The 27,186-nt window shown below is 36.9% G+C and overlaps 3 protein-coding genes across 6 annotated transcripts; all 3 read left to right on the forward strand.

Annotated features, from left to right (window-relative positions):
• The first annotated feature begins 245 nt into the window (after positions 1 to 245).
• Positions 246 to 11,935, forward strand: LOC108995961 (putative E3 ubiquitin-protein ligase XBAT35). Its single transcript, XM_035693164.1, has 9 exons — positions 246 to 891; positions 1,367 to 1,481; positions 6,373 to 6,453; positions 6,572 to 6,660; positions 6,757 to 6,848; positions 7,102 to 7,183; positions 8,996 to 9,098; positions 10,257 to 10,342; positions 11,014 to 11,935. Exons 1-9 carry the CDS (start codon positions 772 to 774, stop codon positions 11,017 to 11,019), a joined length of 774 nt encoding a protein of 257 aa, XP_035549057.1. The 5' UTR covers positions 246 to 771; the 3' UTR covers positions 11,020 to 11,935.
• LOC118349260 (probable E3 ubiquitin-protein ligase XBOS34) lies at positions 11,225 to 11,935 on the forward strand. The gene has a single exon (XM_035693167.1). The coding sequence runs from the start codon at positions 11,246 to 11,248 to the stop codon at positions 11,639 to 11,641; it is 396 nt and encodes a 131-aa protein (XP_035549060.1). The 5' UTR covers positions 11,225 to 11,245; the 3' UTR covers positions 11,642 to 11,935.
• A 4,954-nt stretch (positions 11,936 to 16,889) lies between these two features.
• On the forward strand, positions 16,890 to 24,606 carry LOC108996017 (U-box domain-containing protein 3). Of its 4 annotated transcripts, none has more exons than XM_018971732.2 (6): positions 16,890 to 16,968; positions 17,253 to 17,394; positions 20,650 to 20,935; positions 21,339 to 21,449; positions 21,634 to 23,520; positions 24,150 to 24,606. In XM_018971732.2, exons 3-6 carry the CDS (start codon positions 20,660 to 20,662, stop codon positions 24,213 to 24,215), a joined length of 2,340 nt encoding a protein of 779 aa, XP_018827277.1. In that variant the 5' UTR covers positions 16,890 to 16,968; positions 17,253 to 17,394; positions 20,650 to 20,659; the 3' UTR covers positions 24,216 to 24,606. The 4 variants fall into 4 exon arrangements, with proteins under 4 accessions (XP_018827277.1, XP_018827282.1, XP_018827276.1 ...); XM_018971737.2 differs by lacking the exon at positions 16,890 to 16,968 and adding an exon at positions 19,589 to 19,661 and having other exon boundaries at positions 17,163 to 17,394; XM_018971731.2 differs by lacking the exon at positions 16,890 to 16,968 and having other exon boundaries at positions 17,163 to 17,394.
• Positions 24,607 to 27,186: the final 2,580 nt, after the last annotated feature.

The following is a 27,186-nucleotide window of genomic DNA, read 5'->3' on the forward strand; positions in this document are numbered from 1 at the left end:
AGTGTTTCTAAGAATTGATGACAGAAACCAACAACTCGTTTAGCACCACAAATATCTATCGATGCAAAAAAAAAAAAAAACCTTGCTCGCAAATAAATTTCCCAAACCGAAACATTAAGAAGACTAAATCAAATTGAATATCAAAGACCCAAAACCTCTCATGAGGGAAAAGTCTCCAATGATAATATTAATGGAGTAATCGAGAAAAAGTGAAGGTATGGTAGGAGGAAAAAGAGGCATACGGGTTAGTGGAGGAGAGTGGGGGATGGAGAAGATGAAAAGCATACTTCTGTCTTCGTGAGAATGGGCTTCATGGGCCGTGGAGATGGAGAAGTCTTGAAGGGGATAAAAATAGAAACGACGCCGTTCCGCGGGTTTTCCAAGTCGGTTGCAAATAGAATTTTTCGACCATCCTCTTAAGCAATCCCGGACTTTCTTCACTGCTAAGTCTCTGGCAGTTCTCTTCACTGCTTTGAGCAAACCACATACAGCTTTGAGCAAAGAATACATCGAGTATTATCATAATTCTTCTCAACTTAAAAAAAAAATAAAAAAAATAAAAATAAAACGTACTAGTTTTTGGGACTTCTCTTCACTGCTAAGTTTCTGAAATACTCTTGAGCGAGTGTTATTCAAAACCCATTTACAATGCAGAGAATTAACAGATTTTGCTCTCCCGTGGATTCTTCTGCTTTCTTTTGGCTTCAGATTTTCTGTTGCTCTCTCTGTTTTTCTCTCTTGTTACATCCTTTCTTTTTGGAGTCTTGAATTATGGGCCAAAGCCATTCCACGAGCCAACAACGACCCAGAGCGGAGTTGCTCTATGATCTGGTCAGCATTGGAAACGTGGTAGCCATCAAAGCTCTTTGGAGAGAAGGTACTAGCCTTGAGGTAAAGCCAACGATGCTCCTCTTCCTCCCCCCCTCCTAATTCGTTTATTCTCAACATTTTAAGTTCAATCATCTACATCTTATTCTTCATTTCTGATAAGTTTGGGAATAGCGGTTAGCATAATGGGCTTTCACATGGTTATTGATTTTTTCTGGCAGTGGAAACATCAATCTGGTTATTGAGAATTAAGTACGAATGACTGTAAACGACATTTTTTGGTACAAGAATAAACAAACTATGGTGAATTTATCAATTCAGGGTATCTTGTCATCTTGGGTCTTTGTTATAGTCATCGATTCTGTTAAGAAAATAACTTGGGACTGTATCTTCGTGTTTGAAACAATGATTGTACTGGTTCTCTAACAGAAACACTTCTTCGTGTTAATTCTAAAACTTGCTTCTTTTGCTCAAAGCTGTATGTGGTTGCTCTATGCGTGTTTATGGAGAACGTTTTGACAATTTGATTTTTGTCCAGTGGATTGACAGAGAAGGAAGGACCCCCCTCATTTTGGCATGCATGAATCCCGAACTGATTCATGTTGCCAAAACTCTTATTGAATTGGGTGCCCACGTCAATGCTTATCGTCCTGGTATGCCTGTGAATGTCTTACGTTGTCCACTGAATCATTGGCTATTATGTTACAAATGGGGCAGTTGCACTAATTGGCCACTAGTTATAGTTTGAAAGTCAGACGTATATCTTGTTGCATAACATACACAAAGTTATTCGTGTTTAATTTACTTCATGTTCTTACACCAAGTTACTAATTATTTCAATAACATAATGTTGCAGTAAAGAATTTCTATGTATTTCATTTACTGTAAAGAAGGCTATTACAATTTATGCTTTATTATAGACGTGAGTTGAAAGAATACAAAGAATGGAATATTCTAGGCCTAGTATTGCGGTTTGCTACAGAGGGTAACAGCGCATGCAGTGCAGTGTTGGTTACGTGATTGCTCTTGAATCCTTTTGCTGTGAGGCTTGTGAGCTGACGTTTGTTTTAGAGACAGTTTTGTCCTTAACATCCCCCCTCAAGTCAATCGGTAAAGGCTGGAGACAAAGACTTGAACATAATTTTGTAAAATGAGCTGTCGAGAGTGGTTTTCTGAGGAGGTCTGCAAGCTGGTCTTTTCCAGATTTGAAAGCAACATTCAACGATTTATTTAGAACTCGATTACGAACAAACTGAAAGTTGATTTCGACATGCTTTGTTCGTGCGTGAAAAACCGGATTGGAGGAGAGGTAAGTTGCTCCCAGATTGTCACAGTAAAGTAGAGGAGCAAAAGTGAGAGTTACTCTAAGGTCTCGATAGAGATGTTGCAGCAAAATTACTTCAGCCGTTGTGTTGGCAACAACTTTGAACTTAGCCTCTGTTGAGGAACGTGCGATGGTGGGCTGTTTCTTCGAAGACCAAGAGATTAAGTTGCATCCAAGAAATATACAAAACCCGCTGGTTGATCTCCATCATCGGGACACCCAGCCCAATCGGTGTCAGAAAATGCAATAATATTTGAAGTAGTAGATGGGGAGAGTTGCAAACCAACATTAGATGTCTGTTTGAGGTATCTAAGGATGCGCTTAACGGCTTGCTAGTGAGGTACACGAGGAGTGTGCATGAACTGGCACACTTTACTGACAGCAAAGGTGAGATCAGGCCGTGTAAATGACAAGTATTGTAGGGAGCCGACTGTGCTACGATACAAAGTAGGGTCTTCAAATAAATTTCCAGTGAAATCACTTAATTTTTCCGAGGTGGCCATTGTAGACTTAATAGGCTTAGCAAGATGCATGTTTGTTTGCTGGAGTAGATCAGTGATATACTTTTGCTGTGTAAGAAGCAGACCTTTTGAATTGTAAGTTGCCTCAACACCCAGGAAGTAGTGCAAATTGCCAAGATCAGTAATAGGGAAGTCAATCCGTAAGGCTGAGATGAGATTAGAAATACATTGTAGAGAAGAACCTATGACCAAAAGGTCATCAACATAAACCAAGACAAAAGTGGTAACAGTTCCAGATGTGCATAAAAATAGGGATGTATCCGCTGAGGAGATGGTGAATCCAAGGTCTGTTAGGCAACAACTCAGACGTGAATACCATGCATGGGGAGACTGTCGAAGACCATATATTGCTTTGTTTAACCTAGAGACATGAGAAGGAAATTGAGGGTGAGAAAATCTAGGAGGTTGAGCCATAAACACAGTTTTGGTTAAAGGGCCATGCAGAAACGCATTATGCACATCAAAATGCCAAATAGGCCAATTTTGTGAAACTGCTAGGGCAAGAACAACATGAATGGTCGTGGCCTTAACAACGGGGCTAAAGGTTTCTTCGAAGTCTATACCAGACTGTTGAAGAAACCCCTTAGCGATGAGATGAGCTTTTCTGCGTTCGATTGAGCCATCGGCAAGTCTTTTGGTGCTTAAAACCTATTTATAGGCGACTGTGTTTGGAGCCTCTGAAGCTGAAACTAATGACCAAGTTTGGTTAGCAAGAAGGGCATTGAATTTTTTTTGCCTTAGCTTCACACCACTTAGGATATTGCTGGGTGATGGTGTAGCTGGAAGGCGTTTCTGGTACACTGTTTGGGTTGCTGAAGAGGGCACGAGGATGGGGCCATTTGATGGTGCCATCATGAAACTGTCGAGGGCGAAGGGAGTTGGTGCGTGATCTAGTGACCATCGAATGTGCAGGTTGCTGGGTGAGGTAGGGTGGGAGAAGTGTTGCATTTGGGTGGTGGGGAAGATGCAAGGGAGGAAGGATGCGGGCCCAGAATAGAGGAAGAAGAAGGAGAAGTGACCTTTGGGGAATTTAAGTTGAAAAGAGGCAGGGCCACGTGAGTGGGCTGAGTGACGGGCTTGGGCTTAGGAAGAGTAGCATATGGAAAGTTAGCTTCATTGAACTTGACATCTTTGGAAATATAGGTTCGGCCCGTTGGGATAACCCTTGTGGACAAGACTTAGTCCTAGAAAAACACACGAAATTGAGCGAAAGGAGAATTTGTGGGTATTGTATGGAGTGGTTAAAGGCTAACATTTGGAGCCAAACACCCTTAAGGAAGTATAATCAGGATGTTTTTGATGGAGTAGCAAATAAGGAGATGAATTATGGAGTGTGTGAGTTGGTAACATATTTATTAAATAAACAACATGAAGAAATGCATGTGGCCAAAAGGTTAATGGAACCGAAGAATTAGCAAGAAGTTCCAAGCCTGTGTCAACAAATATGGCGGTGTTTCCTTTTGACGATGCCATTTTGTGTATGAGTATGGGGGCATGTGATTCGATGCGTAATACCTTAGGATGCTAAGTAATTTGAAAAGGGCCTAAATTCACCCCCCAATCCGATTGAAACTGTTTTATTTTTGTGTTAAATTGAAGTTCAACTTACGCTTTGAATTTGACAAAGATATCGAAAGCTTGAGATTTAGATTTTAATGGAAATAACCATGTGTACCGAGAGATCGTCTACAAACGTGATATAAAATTTATAACCATCATGAGAAACTTGAGGGGATGGTCCCCATAAGTCGGAGAAAACAAGTTGAGATGGAGCAACAGATTTATTTAATCGAGTATAAGCTGGAAATCTATGCATTTTAGCCTTAGCACATGCATCATAGAATGAGATCATGAAGTGGTCATATGGCAGATCATGTTGTTGGAGGATGGAGTGAACGAGCTTGATGGAGGGATGGCCAAGTTGAGAGTGCCACAGTGGAGCCGAGAGGGTACTGGTCAAAGCAGATGGAGGAGCAGCCGATGATGAAAAGGAATAGAGGCCATTATTTGCGGTCCCTTGAAGAAGAAGTTTCCCGATTTGCAGTCCTTAACACATAAAGAGTTAGAGAAAAATTCAAAGAACACATTGTTATTGATGCAAAATTGACGTACTGAGATTAGATTCTTCTGAAAGGAAGGAACACAAAGGATTTTATTAAGAAGAAAAATAGATGAGGGAGAAGAGAAGGAAATTGAACCAGAGTGAGAGATGGGCACGGTAGAGCCATCTCCAACACGCAACTGATCTTCTCCATGATCCTCAGCAGCTTGCAAATTTAGGTCAGCCAGATCACTTGTGATGTGGTTTGTGGCTGCAATGTTCGGGTACCAGCTTGCATCCGAAAGATAATTTGAGGAAGAAAAATTTGTAGTGATGGGAGGGGCAGCAGTGTAAGCTTGGTTGAACTGATAGAGACGTGAGTGCCAAGTGGCCTTGTCGATTACATACTTGACATATGAAACATTGGTCAGTAGGTGATGAGGAACCAGTACCAGTGTTACTTGAATGACTGCCACGACCATGGTTTAGATTATAACGGCCACCATTATGTCTGCGATAGGAATTTCGACCACCACGAGGCCCCCAGCCACGTGAAGCAGAGGAGAATTTGGCTGTGAAATTGGCAGAGGTCTCCGTGGGGAAGATGCTCGTGTTTGAGTGATGAAGTAAGCGTGCTTCATGAGCCAGCAAGTGCCCGAGCAACTCATCAGGGGTGATTGGTTCGAGTTGAGTGGGTGGTAATTGAAGATACAAGAGCATCATACTCAGAGCCAAGACCAGCAAGGAGATACGGGGCAAATTCGGCAGGTGGTAGGGGACGACCAGCAGCTGCCATTATCTGCCAGAGTTTTAGCTTGACGAAAATAAGTCAAAATGGGGTCAGATCCTTTCTTTAAAGATGCAAGCTGCAGTTGGGTTTGGATTAGGCGTGCCTGTGAAACTGATGCATAGGTGGACTCAAGAGAGAGCCATACGGCTCGTGCAGATTCACAGCCAACAACCTGAGCAATAAGAGGTTCAGAAAGGGAGGAGATAAGGGCAGACATTACCAACTGGTCTTGTTGCAGCCAGATATCATATGCTGGGTTTGGGGTGAGGTCATCGAGCTCTGGTTTTGGGGGAGAACAGGAGCCATCGATGTATTTGTAAAGACTTTGACCACAGCGATATGGAACTAGTTGAACTTTCCATGGTAAATAGTTTTCTGGTGTGAGTTTTACAGAAATTGCGTGGGAGAAATTTGGGTGAGGTAGGGTGGGAGAGGATGAATCTGGTGAGGAAGCCATGGACATTAGTCCTTCAAGGGCTCTGGTACCATGTTCTAGTAAAGAATTTCTATGTATTTCATTTATTGTAAAGAAGGCTATTACAATTGATGCTTTATAGACATGAGTTGAAAGAATACAAAGAATGGAATATTCTAGGCCTAGTATTGCGGTTTGTTATAGAGGGTAACAGCGCATGCCGTGGAGTGTTGGTTACGTGATTGTGCTTGAATCCTTTAGCTGTGAGGCTTGTGAGCTGACGGTTGTTTTAGAGACAGTTTTGTCCTTAACACATAACAACTGAAACAACAAGATAATCATGATAAAACAGTTACAAAAGTTGTGTGGCACTTTAAATAATTGCAATACTATGAACAGCAAAGATTAATTGTATCTTCTTGATTGCTTTCTGATTTGTTTCATTTTTGGCAGGGGCTCATGCGGGTACTCCTTTACATCATGCAGTAAAAGAAGGCTTGGGACAGTCTGTTAAGTTACTTCTTTCCCATGGAGGTTTGTTTTATCATATTAATGTGGATGGGCTTTGTTGCTGCAACAAGCTGATATCATTTATTAGCGTGATTTTTATTTTGCCACATCTAAAGGACTAGTTTATTAATAACTGTCGCAGCAAATACCCTGGTGAGGAATGATGATTTTCAAACTCCACTTGATGTCGCCAGAGTAAAAGGGTGCGCTAATGTTGTTCGTGCACTTGAGGTGTGCGTGAAAAATTTAAAAGTCGCAATTACTCTAAAGCTCTCTCTCTGTAGTCTAATTTGTTCAAAGTTGTACCCTTTGTTTGTTGCTTTTCAGAAGCATGTCTGCTATTTCTCTGGCTGGTTCCGGGAGTTTTATGGTCCAAGCTTTCTTGAAGCATTAGCGCCTAAACTGTTATCAGGAACAATGTCTGTATAGTATTCACATTCTCTATTTTCACTGCATTTTCTATAATGTTCTTTTTGTGGATATCATTTTCGATCATGCACCTTTGAGAGCACACAAATGCTAGCTAGTTATAGATACAATATCTACCATTTTTCCCAATGGGAATTTAAGCATTTTATTATTAACAAAATCCCTATATATGTTTCTTTAATAAGTAAATAGAAAAAGATCCCTATATGTTTATGGTTGCTGATATGAGTTCATTGCATGCAGTTGGGTTGTTGTTATACCTTTTGGTCCCAGTGATTCTACAAGGCCTCTCAAAATGGAGCTCATAATATATCGTACTTTGCAAGTATGACAGAACATAGTCGGTGAAGTTATTTATGGTTTTATACTTTTGTGATTCTAATTTCTTTGTTTGGTGGGAGTATTTATCTTTCTTTTGGCTGCCATTACCTATTATGAAATTTGATTATGGGAAAAAAAAAGATGAGTAAGACTGCCAGCTGGTATCTATCTATGATATCATAGAAAGTAATAGTATGGTATGAGTTGTATGACCCTGGCTGATACATGCTGGCATCCCTACTCAACCTTGAGCATAGATGTTCATATATTCAGTTTGTTTTTTTTGATACGGGGGTGGGGGTTCAAACTTGGTTCTCCCATTTGGAGACCAGGTCTTATACCATCTGGTCCAAAGGACCTTGGCATATATTCAGTTTGTTTCAAAGATTCTAGAAATTATTCTTGATTAACACCTTAGCGCAAAGATAAACCTTGGGTAGAAAGGTGTGGTGTGTGTGGGTGCACAAGCTAATGGATGTGTTTTAGCCTTTCTTTCTTTTGTATATTCTTGGTCTCTTAAGTTAATCGGTCAAGATGATTGTTATAATAGAAGACACTCTATGTGAATCTGGCTGGCTCCTTTCTGCAGGAACTTATAAACATATTCCATGGGCAAAATCCCATAAGAAGCCTTCCTGTCTTCTTGCCTCCCCAAAATCTTTCTTAACCTCTTTGTGCTGTTCTTTTGTCAATTATGGAGAGTTTTGTTTGGTAAATCATTTTATACTGCAGAACCCTACTTGCGACGATCTGGTGCTGTATACATACAGACCTTGATGTAAAACCTGTCTGCTAAGAAATTTCACTTAATTAAAAGTTAGTTCTCCGTAAGTTTAATAAGTATTCACTCTTTAGATACTGTATGTCTGAATGCCAGTGCAACATTTCTGTCCATGATTTGCTAATTTAATGGATTGTAAACCTGGTTGGATCATGGTTTTTCCTCTCTAGGTTTTCCTCACAATAAGGATTCGAAGCACTTCTTAAATTTGCCATTGTTTCCAAATTTTTGCATTTGAGTTGCCACAGCCGCAAACCAAGTTCCTGATATTGGCTGGTGGATGAATGATAATCATTGCTGCAGCAATAAATTTCTCCCTTATTCACGTGGTTCTTTGGCTCTGCGGCTTTGCCCACATGAACAGAATTTCGGTTTTATACCCATCATTGTGCTGCATCCTTTTTCCCCTATTTTTCGGGGGAGAATCCACTAAAATTTGTTGAGCTACTAGAGTAGCGGCCAAAAATACTTCTTGCTACCAGCTGTACTCGTAGCGTAATTCCTCTAAGAATCGAAGAAGCATTACTTATAATTTGTACTTCAAGATATGTTAACTGTGCCTGTTTGGATACTTAGAATATCTCAGTATATCTATGAATAGTAGTGAAATGATTTGAGTTAAGATGTTTTATTGAGTTTTGGGAAATAAGAGAGAAAAAATTGAATAAAAATATTATAAAGTTAAAAATTGTTTGAATATAATTTTTTTAATTTTTTTTTTGTTTTGAAATTTGAAAAAGTAATATTTTTTTTTTTTTGTGTTTTGTTTGGGGGTTTGAGAAATTTGTAATGATTAGATGAAAAAATTGAAGATTTGAAATTGAAAAGTGTTTTGTATTTGAGTGATGTTTGAGAATGAAATATCTAAGAATACTTGAGAATAATTGTGTTGTCAAACGGACCCAAACATTACCTACTCGGCTACTCCTTTATTTGTGCATTTGAAAGTTTGTACTTCAAAAAAATTGTTTTTCACGTTCATATCCTACTATTTCTTTGTGCTTCATATAATCTGTGATTTTGATCAATGAACAGGATGTGCGGCCTCGCTCAGTTATTGCTCTTTGGAAGGTCAAAATTGAGAAACCTGATTTTCATCAAAAGGAGCCAGCACTAACTATAGTTGACCAGTTTACCAGTAATTCTTGCTATTGAAATTATTATTTCTTGATATATAATCTTCTAATTGATGGCATTTGATTTATAGACGAGTAATCACCAATAAATGTCTAGTTGTCATGAGTTATTCATGGCACAAATACTATTGTCATTATATCTTGGTCAGAAGTTCGTGTGGGGATATGTAGTGATCCTTTGATATTTCTGAAACATGTAAGCAAGGCATGTATGGAGTTTTTGACGTTTAATTAGTCATTTGTTGGAGCTGTTGGAATCGTTCCTTTTAAGTAGACATGTCACGTGCTGTTGGAATCTTCCCTTTTAAGTAGGCGTGAAGTTGTGTCTACACACCACTTCTCTTTAAGGTCCTACATCGTCGAAGCATCCGCTGCATTTATCAAATTACTCCATATTGTTTTTCTCTATTGATCATATCAGCTTGTCCAGGATGTGCTTTTGTGGTGGACACAAGACACCCAAATTATCTGTTTTCCTGTTATCTTTTTTTTTTTTTTTTTTTTAAATTTGGATAGCGCATTTTTTTGAATGTACCCATCTCATTATGTTTCTTATAAATTTTGCATTCTGGGTTTAAGCCTTTTGTAAGTCATTATGTCCACTGGCAATATATGATATATTTGACAATGAAAATATGGAACTGAAGCAAAACAATGCTGCATCCTGTTGTCTATCTAGTGCAGGGAGAAATCTTAGGCCACGTACCTTTCTTAGGTTATGTGTCGAACTACTGATTTTGGTACTGTGATTGCTTTTTTGGGCCCGCTAAATAATGCCAAAGTGTTATTACAAAGACATACTTTATGCTCTTCATTTAAGTTAGAAGTTATAAGCCTGTAAACTGTTTTTTTTTTATTGGTAAAGAAAGTGATAAATAAGCATGTAAAATGTTAATCAACATGTCATACTATGTTTGCCCAAATGTTTTATTCTTTTTTAATTCTGGGTTTTTACTTGTTTGAGGTGGATATCCTAGTTCATCTGGAATTGAAACTGCAACTGACCATTTTTTTCTGATAAATAAAGGTCACCTATTTAAAATGGAAAAAGAGCATGTTTTACTTTTTTTTTTTTTAAAATAATGGCTTATATTTAATGTCTATTCTCCTTGCTGTCTTGCTGAGCTGTGTCTGTCTACTAATCACTTATTTCTTATCAGAAACTCGGTATAAGCTTACATCCACCATTGAGGGTGATAAACAGCAACTTCAACGGTTACATAATGCGTGCTTAGGAATTCCTCAGGTACACTATCAAAAAGTATTCACAGAATGTAATTCTGCTGCATGTTACAAGTTTTCACATTTCATGCATGATAGTTGCATGGATTTCTAAATTTGTTGGTATGGATGACTGATAGTTACAAGTTTTCGCATTTCCGGTTCACAATAGAATGTTTGCGGTGTATTCTTCAGTAACATGATGACTTATTAACTGCAACTTGTCTTGATGGTACAAGAAATGTGGCTATTTCTTTTGGCCACTTGTTTAACCAAGTTAAACATTGCAATGCACTATGGAGTACATTTTAAAAATCTTGTTCCGAAACACATTAATGACAAATTAGTTTGAATACTGGAATTTGCTGTTGGTTTATTTATGGGACAATCTGCTTGCATAACAACAGTAGCTACTTCAGGATGAATGATTAGTTAGTTATGAATCAGTCAATTGGGCAGGGTGCAGGTTTGCCCAAGCTCAGCCCCTAAGAAATTTCTGCTCATCAAGCTTGGCTCCACCCAAATAAAGAATTAGAAGTTATACTATTTTTTTTTTTTTGTGTAATTAAGACTGTAATGTTTTTCATCTGGTAATGTTTTTCTCATTCAATTTCCATATTCATTTACTATTATAATCTAATTTTTTTTCCATTATCCTAATTTATTAATATTGATTATTTGATTTTTTCTATATAGATTTAGGATCATCATTCATCACAACTATTGATGACTGAAGAGTCGAAGGCTTCATTGAGAATCTATTTGGAATCTTGAAGAATGAAGATTTGTGAAATTTTATTCAAGAACAATTGTTGCTTACTTGCTTAAGACAATTTGGTTTTGTTTGTAATGTGTATTAAATATCTAGTGGAGTTTTTATTTATTTATTTTTAGTTATCTAGTAATTAGTATATAAGATAATAAGACTATGAATGCCAGTCACAATGGGTGGGGCCCTGCTGTAGGAACCGCAAAAATAAATGTAAGCAGCAATGGGAGGATGGATGAGCCTTCAAAAGAAGATTCCAATGGATGGGATTTGCCTGATTCTGGGACGGTTGGCAATACAACTCAACATGGGCAAACCAGTGGTAATATTTCTCCTGTTGCTCCCACAAACAGTGGCGTTTCTACATCCGCTTCTTCAGCTTCAGTTCCATCTGCTGCTCCTATTCCTGAGGAGTGTTTGGACGAAGGGCCAATTCACCATCCATCCATTGATTTCAGCCCAGTGGACTGGTCCGTTCCAGCCACAGAGGATGGGGCTTCTGTAACAAATGATGTGAAAGATGAAGCCAGTTTTTCCTCGTGTATCATATGTTGAGAAGCTCCAATAGAGGGAGCATGCATTCCCTGTGGTCATATGGCTGGTTGCATGTCCTGTTTGGTTGAGATCAAGGCCAAGAAAGGTGTTTGCCCTGTTTGCCGATCCAAGATAAAGCAAGTTGTGAGGCTTTACGCTGTCTGATAAGTGAACATATTACTATGGAGCTGGGAATCTGGGATTGTTTTAAGATTTTGACATTAATATATTTTTTATCCATGAGCTTGTGACATTCATTTAATGGATGGGGTTTTGAACATAAATGCACATATTGCAACCCTGTCATTTTTGTGATGTACAGTTAGCAAGGGGAACTGCTCTCTCGTTTTATGGAACTCTTCTGGAAATGGTGTTTTTTCAATGTTACTGCAATTACAGAGTATGTATAGACTAGCAGTCTGACAAGTACCTATGCTATGGCCTCTATGAATCTGCTTTAGTGCTGTGTAATCCATCCCTTGGAATAGAAGACGAGTAAGTTAATGAATCAATTACGTGTTTTTAATGTGTTTTATAAATTGTGACGTGCCAATTGAAGTTGGGTGACATTCCAGGTAAATCTTTGTCACCTTCGATATATGCCAAAAATGTGTCCTGAAATATTTGATGATGCCTACACAGCAACAGAGCCTACAGGTACCAACATCGATGACCCTACTCTTCCATTTATCTGAAAAGAGAGGGTGAAACCAGCACATGGCATGCTTCGTAGAATCCACGAAAATCTCCAACTTGTCGTAACTTGCTACTACGACACTTGCATAACACAGTTCACCATTGTGATCCAGTGTTGTACTGCATGTTTTGCTGCTCATAACTTTACCCAGCTGGCAAAGCTGAACTGAAGGCTTGACTGTGAGTCACTGATTTTAGACTCCAAAAGTCCTATCCTCCTCTCTCTCTCTCTCCCCCCCCCCTCCCTTTCATGAATCTGTCCTTTCCTGGCACTGGCAGCATTGCTTAAACGGCAAAAAAAAATTAAGAAAAAAAAAGGCGAAACAATCAAGAAATTTACAAGATAAAGGGAAACAAAATATTGTTGAAGTAAAGGGATGGATACTAATTCCTCTATATGGGAAAAACTCTAATTACAAATTAATTACATAAAAATAATTCTATAAATTGATATGACTTGATGTGATTCATCAGATTGTAAAATTATTTTTATTATAAAATAGATCTAACGAATCAGATAAACCTACATAAATTTATAGGATTGTTTTTGTATAATTCATTCGTGGATATAACAATTATCATTCTATATTACGCCTTTTTTAGTGTTTAGGTTTTGAAGTTGGGAGGTGCAAGCATGCGCTTTTAAGAAATGAACTGGAGGTCAAACAAGTAAAAGGGTCAATAATTCATTCACCAAATCAATGTGAAATATTTTCATTGCTAAGTAAACTGAATCTACACCAAGTGTTCATGCTGAGCACTTTGTTTACTGAGAAGGTAGGGGCCTCTTCACGCCAAGAAAGAAGGCAAAAAGAAAAAAGAAAAAATAATAATAATAAATGAAGGGACAATTTAATGATTCAGCTGCTTTTATGTCAGTGAAAATGGAAGGTGTGCCTACATAGTGTGATGTGGGGTGCCAGGATGCAACAGGCTAGAGATTGACATTAAGCTAGCCAGTAAGATTTAAGCAGGCAATGTATCATCATTATTAAGAGTAATATATGGGTAGGTTGTAATCTTAATTTTATCAGGTTGTCGTAAAGAAAAGCTTAGATTCTATTTATAAAACTTTTGTGGAAAGCAGATTCCACTCACACAGAAATATAAAGGGAGGATAGGTAAACCCAGCATGCTGTATTGAACTGTCCTATACAAAAAAGAAAAGTTCCATATGAAACATGACATGATTGATGATAGGGGTACAGGTTTTAACCAGTCGACTAAAGCTGTTCATTTTAACGTTTATATGTTTCAAAGTTGTTTAGTAATAGGTGTAAAATAATTAAATATCTTGGTTATGTCATATTATGGAGCTATGATCCTAATTATCAGAAAATTGTTTTGCTTGAGTTCTGAGACTTTATACTTCTTTTTTTTACACCTGTCCATGGCTTGCAATCTTGTCAGAATACTTAATAATTAGGTGTTCCACTGAGGTGAAGAAAATGCCAAAGACCTTTTAAGTTGGTTTGGAAGCTTGGCTATTCAATTTCACCAGCCAAGTAATTTGCAAAAATTGGGTGTGTACACAGTACTGAGGAGTGCCAGTTCCCAGCTGAGCTCTGTCATATAAACTGGCCTGTTATTTTTTATTTATTAGAATGAGGATTTTTATTTATTAGAATGAGGAACACGGCTACATAAATGATCAAAATAGTTACTAATAATTTACTACTTAATCTGGGGACAGACTCCATAACTGGAGCCGATACATCTTATTCTTGGGAGTGGAGTCAAGCTTCGAAGGTCATGATGTTATTTATGTTAAAGATTTTTGGTTTATTCGAATAATTAAATGATGCTTTATTTTAAGAATCAGTGGTCATAGATCATGTTACTACAGACTAAGATCTTATTTAAAATGGTTTGTTTGCACAGTGATAAAATAACATGCACAACTCCAAGATTCTTAGGTTTTACTCATGATACATTATTTAACCAGGAAGAAAAGACATAAAACTGCAACTCTAACACATTTAGAAATAATGGCTATATTCGAAGGCTTCTACACATCACATAAAATTTGAATCTTACAAATCAAATTATGCTATATAGATGGTGTGTGCCGGTGTGATCTAGAGGCCTCAGAATAACATTTCTCTATTTAGATTACTGGTCTTCAGAATACTACATATTTGTTGGGACTTGAATTTAGATAGCACATTCCTTGCCAGTTCCAATATATCACAAGGAGACCATTAATTGACTAGTGAAGTTGCTGAGATGAGATGGATCAATCTGTTTATTGGATGACTCTTTCTGAGCAATTGGGCAAATAACATGATGACAGATGGGTAATAGCAGAGGTTAGGAACTGAGAGATATTAGTTAGGTAATGTTTAACATCTTTTGACCACTAAAGGTATCATAGTGGCGCCCAACTAATACTTGGAGAGTGAAAAAGATTATGGCCAGCATTGCATTCAATGCTCCAAATGATGTGCAGTCTTATGTTAATTGCATCTTGCCCTGAAATGAAACTGATTCTTTTTTTTCTTGGCAAATCAAAGTGAATTTTCAAGGTCAATTTTACCATGTACCAAACAAAGAATTCCAGGGTAGATATGGCAGAATATACCTCAAGATAACACTGTTTGGCCTCATTTGCCTTGCAAGTGATAAAAAAAACTGCCCAACAAAATTAGTATCCTTTTTGAACTTGTGAATGCTGATGTAACAAATGCTGTTTGTCTTTTTCTTCCGAATTCCTGAAGATTTTAATGGTTTGTTTTGGCAATATTCATAAGTATCCAAGAAGAGGTTAGACAAGGCTATCATTAGGTCATATGTATTTGTGGTTGAGATTAAATTCTAACTTTTGTTATTAGGCTATATATCCTAATATCCTTTGACTCACGATCTTCTCCACACTTTTAAAGGAGCTCTTTTGGAGGGGTCAGTTGTTGACTGTTGACTTTAAAGCTTATCTTTTTTTTCTTGTCTTGCTATTTTCTGCAAAAACCATCAATATCAATATGCATGCATGCAATGCTATATATAAAATGGCCTAAAAACTGATAAAAAAAAAAGTGTCAACCTTCTTAGAACATACTATCACGTACATGATAAGGGCATATATATAATTAGTAATTCATTTTGTATAATAATTAATGTAACTTCAACCCCCACCAGTTCATGTTATCATAGAGAACTAGCATTTTTATTCATTCCAAATCGTATTATACTCATGATTATCTCTAAACATATGAGCATGAATAGTTAAATTTATTAAATGAAAACTATTATATGTAACTAAGTTAGCATATTTTGAAAATATAAATTTTAAAAGAGCGTTAATGGTAGCATTTTGATCTTAAAGATTTTAATTTAAATCTTTGATTCCTTGTAACTCATCTTTGTTTCTATATAGATATTGACAATATCTTGGCTCCTATGAGAAAGCATTAGGATAAGTTAAGAACTTGAATCCTAAACATAATGAATTTACAAAGGGATAAACATTTTTATTATCTAGTAAAAGAATTACATAAAATAAAATAAAAAATTATATTAAGACATGTGATTGAAACTGAGGAAGTATATAGAATAATTATATTAGAAGCCCTTTACATCACATACTATCAACGTGGTATAATTTAATTTAAAAGATAAATTTTTTCATATAATTATATATACTATATACATCGATTGATACCTAAAAAGAAAAAAAAAGGAAAAAAAAAAAGAATTTGCAGACGAAATAACTTCCACATGGCAAAGCTCTACCTAAAAAAGAAAAGAAAAGAAAACAAAAAATGACAATAATCTCATACATAGAACTTAGAAGGGGACAAAATGCCATTAAAACATATCACCAACACCAAGAGTCATCTCATGGGTTTGATTTTTATTGTATGGTAGTAGTAGCTAAACCAGATAAGGTTAGATATATGGTCTATTACACACAACATTAAATTAATCAAATTGATTTGCTGCTGGGCTGGGGTTAGGTAGTATCTAACAATCAATCATGCAATTTGGCCTGGCCTGGAATCTTTAGTACAAATACTTCAGGGATTTTTAAATGAGCTATGGTTAAATGGACCCAAAACTAAAAGGTCTACAAAAATTGTTTGGAATCATGAAAGAACCCTAGAAATATTCTTGCCACTATTTTATAGTAGGTATTGTTTAGGTCACAAAACCTTACACAAATTCGAGATGGGCCCCAGGTGTTCTAAATTTTCTGAAATTATTTATCATTAAGTTTGGATTATCTTAACTGTGAAATGATAGAGATCATGTCCTAGTTAATCCCCCATAAAACCGATTTGTTTTTTTTTATTATTATTAAAAGGGAAGAGAATTCTCCCTATTGCCATCTGATGTACATTTAGTATTAAATTAACATCTTAGCATAAATAAAGAATACTTACTTTAATGTAATCTTCCACTTTTATTTGTCATGGTTCAATGGTCCAACACACCAATTCATGGGGTGGCTGCAATTGGTTGAAGTGACATCAATTGCCAACTTCGTAGACCCCAAAAATATATAAATAAATATATATATATATATATATATATATATATAAAGGTCTTTGGATTAAAATTAAAGAGAGAGATCCCCTCAACCCAAAGAAACCAAGAAAAAGAAAAGGAAAAGAGACATCTATCCAAAACAAGGGTATCTTTGAAGAACAATCACGGTACTTCTCTGTTAATCACTCAACCTTTTGTTACATCAGTTAATAAAGAAAGTTTTGACTTATTTTACACATTATCTCTTTAATGTAATCAAAGCATCCCAAAATCCCATTTTAGTCTCCACTTTTTCTTTATAATTCCACTGATCATTATTATGTTCTTACTTAAACTTTCCCCACAAAGCCCAACAAAACTGCAACTACATCGGGCCCCAGCAATTTAACCTTTTTTAACTTTTCCCTAAATTTTTTTATTTCTAGTCCTTCATTCTCTCTCTCTTTCGCAGCTCTGCAAGGAAAGCAGGGCATGAGGACCTGCACTCGTTAGCGAAGATTTAATCTTTATGAGTTTCATATGGATTTTCATGGTGAAGTTTTAAGCTTTGGGGTTCATCAAGATCTGTTCATGCTTTAGCCACGTGCAGAAAGGTATGTTTCAATTATATCTTTCTCGTTTCTGCTTATTAAATGTTTGGGTTTTCCTAAATATATGAATGTTTTGTGGGATATGTCAATGGGTAGGAGATCAGATGAGCTGGGGTTTCCCTTTCCCTTTTTTTTTTTTTTTTTGGTATGGATTTAAGCCGTCTAGCTCTTCTGGTTCATGTGTGAAACTTTGAGGACGTGATCAAAGAAAGTGGGCGTGCTAATATTTGCACTCCTTTGATGAGAAATTTTTTAGCTTGGTTTTTCAAGTGTTTGAAGCAATAATTATTGGCTTAGCAAATTCGCATACCCTTTGGCTCGTTGCTGAAAAGGCTTGGAAGGAGAAAATTGTAATGTTTGGAATCTTATAGTTCATACGATTTCCCATAAATGGGAATTCTGTTCATTCTAACCAAATGGCTGTTTTAGGCTCAATTCAGTTCTGGTTCTTGTTTTTCCCTGCAAAGTGAATAGTTTAAAACTAATATAAATCCTCTTCCCCACCCAAACTTTTCTCAGCTACTAAAGGGAAGGTAAATAATATTTTATTATAATCTCCAATGTCCAAAGGCTTCGCTTTAGAGAGAAATGGGTATGGAATTTTGTGAATCCTCAAGATAGGTTCATTTCTTTTATTTTCTTAGATTCATGTCCGTGGTCCGTGGGGTGCTTTATTTCAGGGCTTGTGGCTCAAACTCATTCTAGGGGTTTTCCGACCGTGCCAAAGGTTTAGGTAGTCACATATTCTTGTTTTTTTTTTTTTTTTTTATATAAGTAAAAATATTATATATATATATATATATATATATCAAAAGGAGTAACCAAGTACATTGATGTATACAAGAGAACACCTTGCCCATAATAGAAAACCCCTAATAACCCAAAAAGCCCGTGAAAAACAATCCAAAATACACCAACCCCAACCCCAACCCCAACCCCTTGTTTCCCGTAGAACTAAAACTCTGCCCGAAAACCCTACCCCAACCCCCTGTTTCCCGTCTTCACAATGCCCTCCCTTTAGACTTCCCTCTAGTTGAGCTACCACCCTTAGCGTCGTAGTCACATATTCTTGTTAGTGTAACATAAGATGCATTTCAAGGATTATGAGTATTTGATTATATGCTCTATGCTAGCTTCTCTGGTTAACAACCTGACGTGTGGTACTCGGCATTTCCATCATTAAGTTCTCTGCAAGCTGCTGGTAGCTTTCTAGTATGTCAGTATTTAGTTTCAAAAGCAACTTACAGTGGTATATACAATGTTGCTGGGATGCCTCAAGAGGCAGCATAGCACCAGGGATGACTTGATATGAATGGAGGCCTAGGGCGAAATTCCTAAGCAAGGGCTTTTTTAAATTTTAATGTAATATTATAATAATGTCTTACTTAGTAGTTCTTTTGTTGTATCATAATCCACTTAATCTTGAGTCTCTGCAGAAAGAGAAAAAAGAAAAATATGAAGATGTCTTCTTCTTTTTAGATAGATTGCACTCGGCACTAACTTTTTCTTCTAAGTCAAGTGGCACAAAGGCGTTAATTACCAGTTGATTTCACTTTTTTTTTCCCGAACCAAAATGTGGTTCCCATTTTCTTTTTTTTAGGATGGTTTAGGATGGTCAACACAAGCACTAAACTGAGTTTTGACATGCGATCATTTAGCCTTTAAAGATGAGATGCCTTGTCATATTATTTTCTTTTAATCCTCTACCAATGTTAACCAGCCACAACATGCAGCTTCCTTTAACTGGCTACCTTCTTGTTCTTTCTCTTTCACTCAAGTAACTAAAATTTGGAGAGCAGGGGAAGTAACTAGCTACCCCCACCTGGTCCCCGCCCATGCCCTATGAATGGGTGGATAGGGGCTAGGCTCACCCAGACTACTTACAACAACCAAAAACTAAGCTATGAATCCAAAATTGACAACCTCACGATCAAAATAAAGAAACAAATCTGAAAAACAGAAACCAACCACTGGCAGAGAAGAAAAAAACAGTAAGGAGAAGAAGGGGAGGAGGTGGCTGAAAGAAGAACAATGCGGAGTAAAGAAAATATTTAGGGAGCTAGGTTTTAGTAATTAAGGGTGGGTGGGTGGGTGAGTCGCAGCTGAATTTTTAACCCACCCACCCCCCACCCGTTTCATTTACTGAAACAAGGAATATGCCAGCCCGTCTAGGTTAACACGTGGATATTTCCTCCAGGAATCCTAGGGAAGCAGATCGGCCAGGTGGGCTGTTTCGCGGAACCCCGTTTCCCAGGCCCATTATAAGAAAGGTGCATTGATTTAGACTTGTCTTTTCATTTTTAATTTTTTACATGTGTTGGGTTTCTAGTGCACTAATTTTTTAAAACAAAAAACTCAGGCTTTTCTTTAGCAAATGCCTGACTGTTTTGTGGGCCTTCTAATTCTTTTTGGGACTTCTTTATTGCTATTATTATTGTTTTAAAATGAGACAGGCCATCTTTGCTCATGGGATGACTTGGCTGTCTAGACATGTTGGCTGAATTACAAGTTCATTGCAGAGACAGTAGCCATAAGCTATACATTCTACTTTAGCCTTTTTAAAGACCTTAGTTCAGTAGGCTCTCTTATGCCTAAATTGGCTACATGGTTTTCGTTATTGGGACCAACTTTTCTTCATCATTCTCCAGAACCGTGTGGGAAATTTATACAGGCTATTCCACCAAGATCTGAATCTCCTATTGCTTTCTGCTCCCTTTCCAGCTGCTGCTCTTGTTACAGCGACAGTCCCATTTCCTATTTTGTTTGGTAGGCCTCTGCATCCTTGCATGAGACGTACTTACAGACTGAACCTTGACTTTGATTCTCTATCGCCTTTTTGTTCTTTCATGTTACAATTGCTTGAGCTGCCAGGAAATTCCAGCTGCTTCAAGTTTCTCTTTTTCTTCATCCTTTATGTTTCTACCCCATTTTCATTGCAAAATCTTCTTATCTTTTATATTATGCATAAGAATAATCATATGTTGATATGGGCCTTCTTTAAAAGGAAGAAAGGAGATAGCTTGATGTGTTGATTGTTAGTCTAAAGCAATTCTTCAAGCTGTGGAGTTTGTAATAGGTAATAAGTGCACATTTTTTCTATAGAATCAGCAGACCCCTGCTATTGCAATGCAGACATAGTCATTGTCAAAGGGAACTCTTATAATTGTAGACTACATTTACCAAGATATTCTAACAATGCTTTACGTTCATAAATTCCTCTATTTTTAACTTATTTAGTTTTGTTATATGTTTTATCAGAACAGGTAAAATGGATGCAACAGTTGTGAATTGTCTTATCAACAGCATTTCTCGATTCATTCATCTAGTTTCATCTCAGTCAATAAAACATTTGCCTCTTCAGAAGGATTACAGACATCTAGTAGGTGTACTGAAGCTTTTGAAAGCAGTTCTTGATGAAACCGTTGATTACAAAATTCCTTCAGATGAAATCTTATATAAGGAGTGTGAAGAATTGGATGTGGCTATCAACGAGACTAGAGAGTTCATAGAAAACTGGTCTCCAAAAATGAGCAAAATTTGCAGTGTAAGTAATGCTTTATTGGCTTATTTTCCCTGATCAATTGAACACCCATTCCCCTTCCCCTTCCCCGAGAAATGAAAATCAAGAAAAAGCGCACTTGGAACACACTATTCAACAGTATTAGTATCTTTGGTATATCTAGTTTTTAGTTGTGAAACTTTCTTTCTGGCTCATGCCTTGGGAAACTGAATACTTTTTGATATCTTTTAACATTGAGATAATCATAGGGTAAAGATGAAAAAGTGTAACATTACCACAGCATTTATGTTAGACTGCAAACTTCTATTTATATCCCTATGTTCTCTGGTAATAAAGAGGAGCATTATAAGTATTTTGCAAGTGTGCATATTTTTTTTTGACGACTTTCTGCATTTATTTTCTAATTAATTATATGCTATATCTCCAGGTACTGCAAAGTGAGCCATTGTTGATGAAAATCCGGAGCTCATCACTAGAGATTTGTCACATACTATATAGATTGTTACAGTCATCTCCATCTACTTTAATTTGTGTGCAGGTATCATGTTTGCTATATTGTTTCTGTGTGAAATTGGTTTTAGTAGATAAACTTTCTGTTTCTTGTTCTTTTTCTGCAAGTTTCATATTTCCTTAAAAAAGTGTAGTTTACTGGCTGTAAATAGCTATGACTCGTTTCTGGTCATTGAAGGCAATTGTAAGAGTAATTTCTCGTACCATTTCAGAATTGTATGCAGGAACTTCAATGTCTGAAGCTGGAAAGAATAACGGAATATATACTAGAGGCTCTTAAAATTCAAAGAGATGATAGCATTCCCTGCACAGAACTTCTAGAGAAGATTATTGAGTTGCTTAGTTTTACTACAAAACAGGAACTTTTAAAAGAAAGTATTTCTGTGGAGAAAGAGAGAATAAATGCCCAGTTCGACAAAGTGAAAGGGGAACTAGATCAACTCTACCAAATCATGAATCTTGTCTCCCACATTCGTGATTGCATGGTGAAAATCCAGCGGTTTGAAGCTACAGGTGGAGTGCCAGTCCCTTCATATTTCCGATGCCCGTTATCATCAGAACTCATGTTGGATCCCGTGATCTTGGCTTCAGGTCAAACCTACGAGAGGTCTTCCATTCAAAAGTGGCTTGATAATGGGTTGACTATTTGCCCAAAGACTCGTCAAACACTCTCACACACAAATCTCATTCCCAATTATACAGTAAAAGCCATGGTAGCAAACTGGTGTGATGAAAACAATGTAAGACTCAATAATTTTGCCTCAATGTCATCCCCATCGGATCATATATCTCCACAAAAGTTAATCTGCACTGATAGTTCCCCTCGTTCATTACACAGTAGCAATTCGACATCAAGATCATCTCCTGAAGTCGGAAATGGATTTCAAAAGCAAAAGTGTGATGTTTCATCTAGATTAACAGGGGAGAACTCCAATAAATGCCAAAGGAAGGAGATGGAAAAGTTCGACTGTGCATCACCTGATCAGTCATATATTCATAGCAGGAGTGAATCAGCCTCAAGTGCCATTTCCAGTGTTGATTATATGCCTCCACCATCACATGAAATGTCAAGTACTTCTAATAAGCATGAAAATGTGAATGAGCTCTCCGGAGAAATCACAACTGAATTTCTTGCTGCTTCTCCTCGATATAACCAACCAGGATTTTCTTGGTTATCAGAAAAAAAATTTGACAGCTCCAAAACAAAAGTTGAAGTTTCAGAGAATGGAAACCATAATTACTTAAGAGAAAACTCGCTCCCATTTTCGGAGTTGGGATCTGATGAGTTGACCACAACTTCTCTTGTCAAGAGATTGATTGAAGACCTTAAGTGTCAATCAAATGAAGTAAAAACTGCAGCTGCAGAAGGGTTGCGGCTTCTTGCAAAGCACAATATGGAGAATCGCATCATTATAGGCAAATGTGGAGCTATTGCACCATTGCTTTCGCTGATGTATTCAGAAATGAAGATAACACAAGAGCATGCGGTGACAGCTCTATTAAATTTGTCAATTAATGAAAATAATAAGGCCATGATTGGGGAAGCAGGAGCTATAGAACCACTTATCCATGTTCTGAAAACTGGAAATGATGGAGCCAAAGAAAATTCTGCTGCTGCACTATTCAGCCTCTCTGTCTTAGAAGAATACAAGGCGAAAATTGGTCGTTCTGGTGCAGTTAAAGCATTGGTGGGTCTTCTAGGCTCAGGGACTCTTAGAGGGAAGAAAGATGCTGCTACTGCTTTGTTCAGCCTATCAATTTTTCATGAAAATAAGGCTCGCATAGTTCAAGCCGGAGCTGTGAAGTACCTTGTTGATTTGATGAACCCTGATACTGGGATGGTTGACAAGGCTGTTGCTCTTCTAGCAAACCTGTCAACAATTGGGGAGGGGTGTTCAGCAATTGGGCAGGAAGGGGGTATCCCTTTACTGGTTGAGATTGTTGAATCAGGAACTCAGAGGGGAAAGGAAAATGCTGCTTCCATACTGTTGCAACTGTGCCTCCACAGTCCTAAATATTGTACCCTGGTTCTGCAAGAAGGAGCCGTTCCTCCCTTGGTTGCGTTATCTCAGTCTGGCACACCAAGAGCAAAGGAAAAGGTACACAGTTTCCTCTATTATTCTATCATATGCCTGCTCAGCCTTTTTATTTTGGTATGCTCATCTGCTTACCAGTTGATGTGCCATTCAGGAGAAGGCTTTTAAGAGATTTGATATTCTGCATATAACTCAGTGAGTGTGTGAGTGTTTCTAAGAAGGGCTTGACTTGGAAGAAGAGAATGAAATAAAAAAGAAAAGATGATGACCATATTCCTTTTTGTTAAGAGTAACAAGATCCCACCCCAACCCAAATGTGATCAGCTGCCATTTTCCTTTATCCATGTTTATAATTTCTCATACTTTAACAGTAGATGAGTGATTCATTCTTACTTATAAAAAAATAAACAGTAGATGAGTGATCCATCCATATAGCAGAAGCTAGAAAGCACATGAGAGGAAGCATTTGTATGTGCATAAGATGTCTTGGAAAGACAAGAACATTTCATAGAGTATTACTGTATTGGTTTATTGCTGCATTAATAAATTCTGGAAGTCGACTGTGGTTATCATCATATTTATACCTAGTGACTGTGTCTTGATACAGAATTTGTCCAAATTTTGTGATTGTTGAGAATGATCAAAATTGACGAAACAGATATGACGATATATATTTGTTTTATATTATGCAGGCACAACAGCTTCTCAGTCACTTCCGAAATCAGCGAGAAGTGGCTGCAGGGAAGGGCAAATCTTGAAGAGAAATTTTGTTGGTTTTTTGCTGCATACAATTTTTTTATTATTATTTTGCATTATTCTCCTCGTTAGTTGCTCTTCTTTAAGATTTTCCTTTAGGGCTTTTTATTTTTTTCATACATTCTTTAGTTTCAATTATGTCCATTTCCAGCATAGACCCGAAATTTTCTTTTCCTCCGTTATTGTGGGTAGTGATGGATTTCTTGTGATGTGCAAAATGGGACTGGATTTTGAAGTTAGGACTATTTAGTTTCCTGAGAACATAGCTTGGTGAAGCATGACACGTAGTTGCCACATGTTTATGCTGTTTTTAGGTCTTCCTGCAGTGTTGTACATATATTGTATATATCATACAGTGTTTATGCTATATATATGCGATAGACTCTTGTCATCTGCTGCAGAATCATAGTATTAATTTATGCTATTTGTTGCACCAAAGTTCCCGTTTTATTGGTACTTATTGTGGCCATGCAACTACTGGACTTTCGTACCTCTGTAGCATGCGGGATCAACACCCACTTAGAGGTTATGCATACATGAACCAGTTTATGAAGCTCCACAACCCAAAACTAGTTAACATTCGTGAATATTGGGTAGCGTTTTTGGATAATTATTACTTCATTATCGACGTTGCATGCAACAATCATGTTCCCGTGGTCCACATTCATTCCTGGAACAAAGGAGAGAAAATACAACTGGAACCGTGTTTAGTAATGCTGCCTTTGGTGTTCTAGCCTTTAGACGCTTTACGATGCTGCTTCTGATGTATTTTCAAAGGATTCTGTTTGGCTTACTGGAAAGTGAATTTCCAGTCAGGTGCCGAGAAGAAAATAAGGGGAATTGTTTTCCCTTACTGAAACTAGTTGTGCCCGGCCACGACAGGGTTTTGCATAAACTGAGTAATCTTTTCAGTTGAGGCGTTTTAGCAAGTCCCAAAGTCATCAGATTCTATGTATTTACTTCAGTTTCTTCCGGATTATGTTGGGCTAGGAATGTAGCAATATGTTTTTATTTTTCTAAAATAAGTAGGTAGTGCTTGAAAGATGTTTTTTCCAAGTAAATTGAAGAATGAGAAAAACAGATGATAAGCCAATTCTGCAACTCTCAACAGGCAGATCGAGGATCTTAATTGTGTATATAATAAATAATCATTTTTACGTTTTCCTTGGCAAATTACTTGGCATAATGCCCAATAAAAGAGTAAGGGTAAAGTAAACCCTCATTTGTTTGTTTTCACAGATGAGATAATATTAGTTAAGATAAAAGTTAAAAATTGAATAAAATATTATTAGAATATATTTTTGTAATATTATTTTTTATTTTGAGATTTAAAAAAATTGAATTATTTATTTTATTTTGTGTAAAAATTTAAAAAAATTATACTAATTAAATAAAATAAAATAAATTGAAAAGAGTTGAGAAAAGTTATAAAAATAAACGACGTGTTAATGCTCCTAGAGTGGAGAAGCGTGGAATAGCTATTATGTATGTATATTTTCAAGACACAAACTTTGGTCCACAACCTCATCGAGGGGCCCAAAGGCTATAGCTTTTCCAGGTAAGTAAAAGCCCAAACCTAGAACGAGTTCACATTTTCAATCGTGTACTCTGGGTGACTTTTCTTCGAAGGGGCTCGATGCATATGCATCATGCATGGTTGCTTTTCTCAATGGTTTCTCTCTTCTTCCCATTGTCAACCAATGCGGCCCCTTGTTTCATTTTCTTACAAATTTCTGGTCCGGCATTCCATGTGCTAAAAGAATATATATGAAGATCTCCTAGCATGTGCTCAGCAAGCCTAAGATATATATATATATATATATAACAGCAAAAAAGATTATTTTTTCTTTTTGGGCACATGAGATGAAAACTAAGGCATTGTTTGTTTTCATAACTTATTTTATCTCGTCTCGTAATTTCATATAATCATTACAACTTTCTCAAATTTCTATATAATAAAATAAACAATTCGATTTTTTAAAATTATAAAATAAAAATAATATTAAAAAAATAAATTTTAATAATATTTTATGTAATTTTTAATTTTAATTTAAGCTCATCTCATTTGTTAAAATAGACAAGGCCTAAGACTGGCTAGACATCAGGGATGGTGGGCTTTAAGCAGGGACAAATCTAGCTAGCTAGGCTCCCTCCAAATATCTGAAAACCATTCAACTCAACGTATTCCTGCAGCCTCAAAAAACAAAACTCATGGAACTCTCTCCTCTACATCAACTATCAAGGCGAGTCATGGAAAGGAAAGTCCTTGCATTGTTTAAAAAACTCCTTTTTGTCTTTAATCTTTAGTACCTGATCTTTCCCTTATATATATATATATTAAATGAAGGGAACACACTGATTTGTTTTTTTTTTTCCCCAAAGAGACAATAAAACTGTGAAACGTACAAATACATACAGGCACTGAGATAGACTGATCCCCCACCTCGACGATCGATGTGGCACTAATAAGTTAATGCAGTTGGTGTTGAAAGTCGTTGCCTGCCATTGCTGGGGTTTAAGCTAGGGTTTTGCTCAAGTTTCGACATCGGAGCAAACAAATAAATTAGCGCCATGCACGTGCTAATGATCAAGTGTTGCACTGTGCATGGCACACGTCGGCCATTTAATATAAGATTAACAAATAAACATTTTAGGAAACTCGAACTCAGGCATAGATATTCCTTTCATGTTAGGGTTTTAAGATAAGAGGACACACCTTTTTTTTCACAATTTCCACTATATATAGATCATCAGGGAAAAAAAAAAAAAAAAAAAAAACAAGAAAAGAAGAACTCTCTCTCTTTCTCTCTCTCTCTTTGGGCAATAGAATCTAATTCTGGAACAGAGGCTTTGTTTAAATAATCTGTCGTACAGTTGAACTGCTTAATACAAAGATATCAGCAAGACAGCAATATTATGCTTTGCTTTTCTCAGTGTAAAGATAAAAAGAGAAAAAAAATGCGGGTTGGTTTG

The sequence above is a fragment of the Juglans regia genome, chromosome 1 (genome assembly GCF_001411555.2).
Source record: "Juglans regia cultivar Chandler chromosome 1, Walnut 2.0, whole genome shotgun sequence".
NCBI lineage: Eukaryota > Viridiplantae > Streptophyta > Magnoliopsida > Fagales > Juglandaceae > Juglans > Juglans regia.